Raw genomic sequence first — 10,325 nt, forward strand, 5'->3', positions numbered from 1 at the left:
TCCACCACCACTCTCTGGATGCGGCCCTCCAGCCAGTTGGCGACATCTGACTGTGTGGGTGTCGACACCACAGTCCCTGCATCTAAGGATTTGGTGACCTGGTCATAGAGGCCGCCAGGTTGGTCTGACAGGACCTGCCACTAATGAACCCATGTTGGTTGCCCCTAAGCATCATCTCCCCCCTGGCCCCTCGTGGACATGTGCCAGGATAACTCTCTCAAAAAGCTTGCCCAGGATCAAGGTAAGACTAACGGGCCTATAGTTCCCCAGGTCCTCCTTCCTCCCTTTTTGAAGATGGGAACCATGTTGGCCCTCTTCCAGTCCTCTGGCACCACACCAGAGCACCACGAGTGCTCGTACAGCCGTGCCAGGGGTCCCGCAATGACCGCAGCCAATACCTTCAGCACTCGGGGGTGGAGATCGTCCGGACTAGCTGATTTGAACACGTCCAGTCCCTCCAGATGTTCCCTCCCTGACCCTTGGCCTGGGTGTGCCTCCCCTGGGGCCTGAGGGGGGCCGGTGGGGGCTGATTCAGTCCCTGCTCAGGAAAATGGAGGCAAAGAAGTCGTTAAATAGGTTAGCTTTGTCATCTGGTGTGATGACCAACTTTCCCAGTTTAAAATAGGGGTGTTCAGGCCCTGGTCTGCAGGCCAGATTCAGCCCCCACAGCTGTCATCCAGCCTGTGGGGCTCCCCACAGGCCTGAAAACTTACCAGTGGAAAGCAGTGACTGTTCCCCTGCCACCACGGTTTCAGAGCTGTGAGGAGCCCTGTGGGCCTGATGGCATAACCCTGTGCACTACATCGGGGACCCCGGGTGGTACAGGCCTGATCCAGGGGCAATGCAGGGCACCAGGGCTTGATCCTGGAATGCAAGGACTAATCCCAGCCCACAGGGCTGGTGCGGGGCCTCGTCTGGGTGTACAGGGGGCAGCCAAAGCTATACCAGGCCCAGTCCAGGCCACAGACCAACTCTGTGCCACTCACCTGGCCTGCAGGGCCAAATGGTTGAGCACCGCTGGATTAAATGGTAACATGGGTAGGTGGGTGAGAGCCCTCCAGAGGGACAAGGTAGGCCAGGCTCCTGGAACAGGAGCAGCATTCAGGGGAGCAATTCTGCTGCTAGCTCAACGACCGCCTGAGCCCTCTGAGCAGCCATGCGAGTGACTTGTGCTAGCCTGCTGCCTTGCTCTGCTGTGAGTGCAATTACTCAGCCTGTGGGGGCTTCCAGCCACAGCGGGGCATGGATGCACTCTGGGAAGTTCCCAAGGGCTTACTGACCAGGCAGGGACTGAGGCAGCTCTCCTGCTCAGAAGCCTGTGGCCCCCTGTCCTGCAAATGGAGGGGTCTGGTTGCTTACAGCCTGGTCAGTGCTGGGTGTCTGGGGTAGAAGAGAGGTGTGTGATGCTGTATTTCTCACTCGCTGACAAATCTTTCTTGTTCCCAGTTGTCACCTGTTGTTCTCAATGGATTCCAGTGAGTTTCCTGGCTCTTTGGACCCCCTTTCTCTGCCAGATAAGCCACTTATTGGCGATCTCCCTGCTGACATGGAGTTTGGGGAGGATCTCCTGGCCTCCCAGACTGCTGCTTCTACCCAGCCAGTCTCAGCCCTGCAGCCCCCTGAGATGGAGTGGGAACAGTCCAAGCCAGTGACTTCAGAGAGGGACTTGGATCTTCTGGTGAAATCAGACAGTCTGGCCGACCTAAGCAAACCAAACAGCCTTGATCTAGATCAGCCCAGTGTCCTGGATGTGCTGGAGAAACCTGGGGTTTTGGATGACCTGGACAAAGCTGCTGACTTGATGGGTTTAAACAAGTCTGAGGACCTGGAGGGGCTGTACAAGGCCCATTCATCCCAGGACACGGCCAGCGAGCCTGGGGGCTCCTCTGCATTGGCTCAAGCAGACCTGGCTGCAGAGACATGGAAGGAAGAGGATGGGGAGCCCAAAACAGACCCTGGGGACTTGGAGGAGGACAGTGCCACACCTGCTCCTGTGCTGAGCGATGGTGGTGCCCCAGAGTCGCCCCACGCGCCTGCTCCTGACCCCGGGGAGCAGAGCAGCACTCCCCCTGCAGAGGAAAGCACCACCCAACCCTCGGCTCTGCCGGCAGTTCCACTGCAGCCAGGCCTGAAGCAGGTAAAGAAGACCAGATTGAAGGCCCCAAAGAAAAGCTCCACCATACAGAAGGAAGGGCCAGCAGCAGAAGAGGGAATGGACCAGAGCCCAGATAGTAATGTGCCAGCCCTGCCCCCGGACCACGTTGGCGATGGCCAGGGGGAAGAAGGCAGCGAGGGTGGCAAACCCTCGCTGCAGCAGGAGAGTGGCACACCAACAGCCCAGGATGCCACACAGCAGCCAGCAGCAGGTGGGTAGGTGCTTGCACGCAGGGCTTGGGCTTTTGTGAGATCCCTGGCAGGCAGCTGCTGCCACCACTTCAGGCCACGGGGCTGTGCCTAGCTCCGTCTTGCCCAGTGGCAGTTGGTGTTGTTTGCCGACAGGCTGTCTGAAGCAGCCCCTAAAAGGTGGGCCCAGAAGCTGTGGCAGTCAGGGCCCTGCATGTAGGTGAGTGTGCTCCCTGCCTGTGGGACCTTCTGCTCTGTTTGTCTGTGCTCCTGGTGGCTCGGAGACCCCTGGGATGGGTCGGTGGTGGGTCACCAATGGCTTATGGGCCACTTCCCTGCTGTGAACGCTGCGGTGCTGGGGCTGTGCAGTGTTGGGAGGGATGTTTCCGAGAGGTGGGGCCTACCATCCCTGCCCAGCTCTGCAGGGGGCAAGGCACGTGTCCCTGATGCAGCTGAATCTGCCTGGTGCTTTCGAAGAGAAGATTTGGCTTCGGAGCTGTGAGCTCAACCCTAGAAATATAGAAGCTCTGGCCATGGCTGCCCAGTATCCCTTGTTCCCCTCTCCCAAAAGCTGCCTTCCCCTAACAGCATACTGGCTCATGCTGGGTCTAGGGCTCTTCCCAAAGCGTGATGCCGTGTCCAGGCCTTCCTGTGCAAAGCAGCCTCATCTGTGGGACTTGTGATCTCTCCAGGGTGTGCGGAGAGGCTGTGAGGGCAGCTTCTCTGTACTGGGCGCTTCCCCCTTTCTGGAAAGAATCAAAGAAAGGGTTCAGGTCTCTTCTGTGTTTCCATTGCAGGAGATGGCCTGACCGGGAAGGGGAGCGAGCAGCCAACTGAGAAGGTGAGCAGTGTAGCTTGGTGCCTGTGTCTGTGAGCTCCCAGAGCACCCTCTCCATGACCAAGCCCCAGTGAAGGACACTGGCTGTCTGTCTGTGCTATGTCCAGTTCCGGTAGAAAGGAGTTTGCGTGCTTCCTGTTGCAGAGCATGGCCCAGAGGCTTCCTCTGTGCTGTGCATCTGGCCTCAGTCTGTTACTTCAGTGCTGCTGCCAGGGCACCTTCCCTAGTGGCCCCATCAGCATCCCCACATGCCTAGCCCTGGCTAGGACCTTGGCCTGGCCTGGCCTCAGCCCAATTCCAGGGGAATGCAGCCAGGACCCTGGTGATCCCTGGGCACTGTCGTCGGTGGCTAATCTGCGTGTTCTCTGGGTGTCTTCTAGGAGCAGAAGAGAAGTGAACGAGCCAGGAGGTCGGAGGCAGCGAGGCCTGAAACTGTGAACTCCTCTGAAAGCAGTAAGTGGCTGGGCCTGAGCCAGGGCCTGGGCTTAGCCTGGGAGCAGAAGGCTAATGAGTGGGGCAGAGGTGCTGTGAGCAGACCTAGGGGAAAGTCCCAAGAGCTTGGGCACTGACTGCCCTGTCACCCCAAGGCAAATCTCTGCCACACAGTTTTCCACCTGCACACAGGGATGTTGGTCCTGACCTTCCCCTGGGATTGTGCACGGTCTGTCTGCATAATCTCAGTTCCATCTGCCCATCCAGGGCCTCCCCATGCAAAGCACCAATGAAGCATCCTCTGGGGATACATCCCTGGAAACAACTCCTCCCTAGTACCCCCTTCCCAGCTGGGGCAGCCTGTCCTGTCGGGGCTGTCTGTCTTTGCCACCATGCCAGCAGGGGTCCGGAGACTCTTCATCGTGGGGCCTTTTCTGAGGAGATGTGTCCGGCCCTAGTGTCCAAGAGGCAGGGCCTGCAGCCCTGTGTTTCTGTGCTCATCTGCACAGAGAGGAGATGTGTTATTAGAGGTTGCCTGTGTCCTGTGTTGGGAGGGACTGAGGGAAGCCAGCCCCAGGACCTGCCCCGTTGTCTATGGGCACCGTGCGTCTCTAGGCTCCTCACAGCCTCCCCCTTTCCCCGTTCAGTTCCAGTGTCCGACGAGGACTCGGACGCAATGGTAGATGATCCCAATGACGAGGACTTTGTTCCATTCCGCACGCGGCGCTCGACCCGCATGTCCCTGCGCACGCAGATGGCCCAGCGCGCCGCCCGCTCCACCGTCACTAAGATGACCTGTGCCCACTGCCGCACCCCACTGCAGAAGGGGCAGACAGCATACCAGCGCAAGGGGCTCCCTCAGCTCTTCTGCTCCAGCTCCTGCCTCACCACTTTCTCCAAGAAACCTCCTGGCAAGAAGATCTGCACCTTCTGCAAAAAGTATGTGATTGCTTCCTCACACTGTGCCTTCGGCCCCATCTCCACAGCCACGTTGGCCATCTAGCCTACCCCTGCCCCGGCTCTTGTGGTCCCTGCTTACTTGCCTTTATGCCCCTCTCCCCCCTGCCCCGTCTGTCTGCATGGTCTCATTCCATCTGCACATCCAGGTGCTTCCCAGGCCCTGTCCTACCCTGCTCATGCATAGCAGGCTCCGCTCCCCTCTATGCCCTTTCTTGTTCTCAGTCCCCTGCCCTCTCTCCCTTTAGTAGCCCTGTCCTGCTCCCCTTGGTTTCCCCCCACTCTGTGTCCTTGCCCACTGTTTCTCCCTGCTGTCCTGGCGGGAAGGACAGCTCTTCTTGCACTGCAGCTGTCTCTCCCATGTGCTGGAGCAGGCACATCCCTGCACTGACAGCTTCTGCCCTCTCCGCCAGGGAGATCTGGAACACCAAGGACTCTGTTGTGGCCCAGATCGGCTCAGGCGGCTCTTTCCACGAGTTCTGCACCTCGGCTTGCCTCTCTCTGTACGAGGCCCAGCAGCAGAGGCCGGCACCTCAGCCTGCAGAAGCCTCCGACACCAGCCGCTGCAGCGTGTGTCACAAGCCTGGTGAGGTAAAGGAACGCCGGGACTACTAGTGCTTGACTCAGTGGGCTCCAAAGCTGCCTGCTCTCTCTGCAGCTGGAGCTGGAATTTGTGCCGCTGCCTGAGTTGGCCAGATCCCTGTGAGCCTCCCATTCCGGTTATGGGACCTTGGTCCTTCTCTCAGAGCCATATGCTGGGACCTGCCAGCACCTGACCCATTTGGCACTGCTTCAGGGTGTCAGCCTGGGACTCAGGCTCCTGCCTACAAGCAGATATGGGCTCCTCTTCAGATGGCTGGAACCTGGGGTTGAGGAAGACTCGCCCAAAGATGCAGCTTCTGCGCTGCTCCCCTCCAGCTGCCCCCATGCTTCCCCCTGGCATTCAGCTTCCCCACCTGGAGCAGTAGCCCACCTTTCTGGAGGGACAGGCAGGCTTGGGGGCTAGGCCTTGCAGGGTGCCTCACATGTGTGGAAGGAGGCTCTGCCAGCCCAACCTGAGGGGTGACTGGTGCCAGTGTCTGTGCAGATCCAGCACGAGGTCAGCAACGGGAACGTGATTCACCGCATCTGCAGCGACGCCTGCTTCACCAAGTTCCGAGCCACCAAGGGGCTGAAGACCAATTGCTGTGACAACTGTGGGCTCTACATCTACAACAAGGGGCTGCCGCTCGAGTACCTCTTCCATGAAGGTCAGCAGAAGCGCTTCTGCAACTCGGCTTGTCTCAACAGCTACAAGAAGGTGAGTGCATTGGGTGGGGTAGGGGGAATGTGTCTGTGAACGCGTCCCCTTCTCAGGCCTTCTGCCAACCTCCCTCGCTCAGCACCAGAGCTCCCTCTGACAGCAGGCAGCACTGAGCAGCCCCAGCTACTGCACCTGAACCTGCCAAAGCTTCACAGCAGATCTGCAGTCCCTCCAGAGCAAACAGTGCTGATGCACCGAGACTATTTGCTCTGCTGGAACTGCAGACTTCAGGCCTGTCTCTGAGGCCAGCTGGAGCTCGGTGTTGGATGGGGTGAGCTGGCGTGGAAAGCAGGTTCAGTCATGTAACGTGAGCTGGACACCTCCAACCCAGCCATTTAGCCAGCGGCAACTCCCGAGGTCTCCAGGGTGCAGAGCTGGTTCAGTCCTGCACTCCTCATGCAGTGTAGAGTTCGTGTAACTAGCCCAGGTCCTCTTTGACCCCCAGCTCCTTCCTGCTGGCCCTGGTGTCCACCCAGAGCACATGCATGCCTGTGCTAGTCTGGACTCCAGGTGGACTTCCAGAGTCTGGAGGCAAGCACAGGCTGCCCAGTAATGTGAGCTGCTGCTCCATCCCTAGCTGTGGGGACCTGCAAGCTGTGGGTGTGTGCAGCAACCCAGGCTTTCACCTCGGGTGTCCTGGGTTGGGTACTGGAGAAAAGCTGCCCTGAGGGTAGAAGGAATGGGAGGGGACAAGCACACTGGGGCCTCTGTAGCAGCAGCTCTTCTCTGTGCTTACAGAAGAACACCCGCGTGTACCCTTGCATGTGGTGCAAGACGCTGTGCAAGAACTTTGACATGCTGCCCAACGTGGACCGGTCGGGGCGCACAGGCCTCTTCTGCTCCATCTGCTGTACCACGTCCCACAAAGTGAAGCAGTCAGGCCTTGTTGGTAAGAGCTCCCCCAGCTCCACAGCACCAGGTCACGAAGAGTGGAGGGGGGCAGTGTCACGCACTATGGGGTAGAAGGAGCCTGGATCTGAGGAGGCCATCCCTATTCCCCCACTCCCAAACTGGAGTGCAGGAAAAGCCGGTGTCGCAGCTGCTCGGGCCACCCAGGCTCTTTGCAGAAGCTTGGGGCCTGTCCTCTGGTGCACTCCCTGCTCAGATATACCAGGGAGCCCTGGCACAGTCCTGTCCACTGGAGAAGACAACAGTGGCCCCGGCAAGACTGGTGCATGCATGAGGCTCCTGGTGCCACTGAGCTGGCATGGGAACTGCAGGCTGCTTTCCCAGGCGAGCCAGAGCTGCACCACTCCCTCACAGGGGTCAGCTCTTGTCCCCTGGGACAGTGCATCTAGCCTTGGAGAGCTTTCCTGGAGTTCAGCTGTCACTGCAGTGTATGAGCATTGTACCCACAGACAGACCTGGGGGTGAGAGCACATGGGCTTGGGAACAAGCAGCCTAGCACTGGCCTCTCAGGTTGCTGCACTCACCATCTCCTCTCTGACTCGCCAGGTCCCCCTAGACCCTGCAGCTTCTGCAGAAAGAGCCTGTCCGAGCCCTGCTATTACAACAAGACAGACCAGGTCGTGTACCAGTTCTGCAGCCCCAGCTGCTGGACCAAATTTCAGGTACTGAGATACTCCAGAGCTCCCTTCCTCCACCTGTCCCAGCAGAGGCTAAAGCTTCCTCAGTTTCCCACAGGGAGAGCACACAGGAAAGACATGCTAGGGCACTGGATCATGGTCAGAGCTGCACCTGGCTGGAGTGTCCCGCTCTAGCCCGGGGCTGGGTGTGAGTAGAGGTTGGTTGTAATGTGCCCGTGTGGCTGCAGCCTGTGGCAGCTTGAGGCCCAGGTGGTAACTTGCATGGTGTGTTTCTGTGGAGGTGCAGCAGGGGCTCTCCAGTCAGCAAGCACATGCTGTGGGGTCAGGAGCTTCCCAGTCAGCAAGCACATACTGTGGGGTCAGGACTGAGTGTGAAGGACAGGGTAGAAATGAAATGCTTTCTCATTTCTTTAGCAGCTGTGGAAGGTGTTCATCTGAGCACACTGGAAGGTGTTTTCTGACCATTTAAAGGCACCAGACCCAGATAACTTGTACCTGATGGCCCTGAAAGATGGGGCTGGGATCTTTGACCTGTTGATATTCATTTTCCGAACATCTAGAATTTCCTTCACGTTCAAAGGAAACTGGAGGAACGGCCTTGTAGTGCTATTGTTCCAAAAGGGCGCGACAGGGTCCAAGTCATGGTAGGCCATTATGTGAGGTCAGTCCTGAGCAACAGAATGAAAAGTCTGAGCAGAAATTCAGCCAATAAAGAATTAAAGGAGATGGATTAATTGAACGCCAGCCAATGTGGTGTTTTGGGAAATAGACTGTGGTGTCCTCTCCTCTGAAATCAAAAATGTGCTTGGTAACAGTAACAGCACAGATTTAATATCTGTAGATACTGTCTCTTAGTGCTCCGTGTTCTGATCAAGACGAACACACATGTGCCATTGAAGCACCTGCGTATGTCTGGACTGGCTGACAAGTTTCAGAAGGGAGCTGTTAAGGAGGAATCGTAAAGTGGTTCCACAGCAATCCACCTTAGGCCCGGAGCCATTCAACATCCTTGCGATGGTGTAGGAACAAATATCAAATCATGACTGATCAACATCTGCAGGTGACTTGGAGATGGGGGGAGAAGTGAGTGATGATCAGGGACGGCAGCAGTATGGAGCAGTCTGGATTGTTTGGTCATCTGGACTCATTCGCACTCAGTGTTTTTAAATCTTGTCAAAGGCCAAGTCCCGCCAACACCTGACCTGATGCTGCCCAAGAGCAAAACAGGCAGAGACACTTGCAGAAAGAAACTGGAAAGCAGGGTTCTGGAAAGGCTGTAGGGAGGAGAGCCTTTTCAGCCAGCTGCACCCCAGCCCCATGCACCATTGTACCTAAAAGGGCAAATGCAGTCCTCCGACAAATGAATAAGAGGGCAGTGAGCAGGAGCAGGGGGAACGTGCCGGTGCTGTGCAGCACTGGCGAGGCCAGTTTTCGAATGCTGCGCGCCCATCGGCATCCAAGGCCCTTTGGAAGATGGTGAAACCGTGGAGCAGGCGCAGGAAAGAGCCACGGCAACGGCCCGTGGGGTGGAAGAATCCTGAATGACTTCAAGAGCACAATTTTATTCTGGTGTGTCAAGGAGGAGGTGGCTTGATTACCAGGTATAAGCACTGTCCCAAGAAGGAAATACCAGGTATCAGAAGGCTCTTGAACTTGGCAAGATGGGCAGAACAAGAACCAGTGGCTGGAAGCTAAAACCACAGCAATTCAGCTTAAACATCACACCCAAGTAATCACGAAGGCAATTGAACCCTGGGCCAAAGGGTGGATTCTCCCCCTCTCGTGCCTTTAGCTCCAGCCCAGATGCCAGCATGGAGGTCATGCTTTAGTCAAGCACAAGTGGCTGAGCTTCGTGCAGAGAAGACGGCATGAATTCTCAAGCCTGTGATGTACGGGAGCTCTGGGCATATGAACGCATAGGCCGTTCTGACAATAAGAGCTTTGAATCTTTGTGTGGCCAGGCTTGAGGCTGGGTAGTGGATGCCGTAGGTCTGGACAAGCGGGCACCAGCTGGTGGGTAGAGGGGGCATGCTCTGTTCTCCACGTGCTCTGTACTCTGGAGCTCTCTGCCTTTGTTCCCTACAGCACACCAGCCCGGAAGGGGGCATTCACCTGAGTTGTCATTACTGCCACAACCTCTTCAGTGGGAAGCCAGAAATCCTTGACTGGCAGGTGAGGAGGGACGACAGAGCGTTGGTTAGATTCCTTGGTCTGATCAGAAGAGGAGGTGGAAGGGGTAGTGCCGTGTTGGGCAGCAGCAGCATGCTGCTCTGAATGAACTGGCCCAGCTATGGGTGGGAGGCGCCACCCTGAGCTGTACTGTTCGGGTGTTCAGGACATGCAGGGCTGGCATCTCCCCCGCAGCCCAAGGAGAATACCTTGCTGCTTGGGCTCTGTGCCGGGAGCCCACGGTTCCCCTTGGCTCCCTGGGCTGGCACAGCTGACCCGGGCTGCACTCTGTTTGGCAGGATAAGGTGTATCAGTTCTGCTGCAGGGACTGCTGCGAGGACTTCAAGCGGCTGCGGGGCGTGGTGTCCCAGTGCGAGCACTGCAAGCAGGAGAAGCTGCTGCATGAGAAGATCCGTTTCTCTGGCGTGGAGAAGAACTTCTGCAGCGAAGGTACCCAGGGAAGACGCACGCAAAGCGGGCTCCTTCTGCCAGCCCTGCGGCTGGGGAGGGTGGGGGCCTGGCTGCAGACCTTGGGGAGACTGTGCAGCTGCCACCTGGGGCAGGGCCTTGCTGCGCGCTGAAGGGAAGATGCATCGGAGATGGGTCACTGTCCGGCCAGGACCTGGGGCCGAGGCCTTGCCATACGTCCTGTCCGTGGGGAGGGGTTTCTCATTGCTTTTCTCTCTCTGGGGCTGGGGGAGACAGCAGGTGGCAGCTCCGCTCCTCCTGTCAGCAC

The 10,325-nt window shown here is 57.7% G+C and overlaps 1 protein-coding gene across 1 annotated transcript in view; it reads left to right on the plus strand.

Moving 5' to 3' along the window:
- Positions 1-1,388: 1,388 nt before the first annotated feature.
- Positions 1,389-10,325, plus strand: part of ZMYM3 (zinc finger MYM-type containing 3) — a 32,312-nt gene continuing 23,375 nt past the window's right edge. Inside the window, exons 1-10 of the mRNA XM_019521242.1 lie at positions 1,389-2,366; positions 3,141-3,184; positions 3,562-3,634; positions 4,261-4,552; positions 4,984-5,161; positions 5,658-5,870; positions 6,612-6,762; positions 7,329-7,444; positions 9,506-9,592; positions 9,889-10,039. Coding sequence (XP_019376787.1) covers positions 1,466-2,366; positions 3,141-3,184; positions 3,562-3,634; positions 4,261-4,552; positions 4,984-5,161; positions 5,658-5,870; positions 6,612-6,762; positions 7,329-7,444; positions 9,506-9,592; positions 9,889-10,039 — 2,206 coding nt within the window. The 5' untranslated portion in view covers positions 1,389-1,465. The remainder of the gene's footprint in view (positions 2,367-3,140; positions 3,185-3,561; positions 3,635-4,260; positions 4,553-4,983; positions 5,162-5,657; positions 5,871-6,611; positions 6,763-7,328; positions 7,445-9,505; positions 9,593-9,888; positions 10,040-10,325) is intronic.

The sequence above is a fragment of the Gavialis gangeticus genome, unplaced genomic scaffold, assembly GCF_001723915.1.
Source record: "Gavialis gangeticus isolate Ggan-Ray unplaced genomic scaffold, GavGan_comp1, whole genome shotgun sequence".
NCBI lineage: Eukaryota > Metazoa > Chordata > Crocodylia > Gavialidae > Gavialis > Gavialis gangeticus.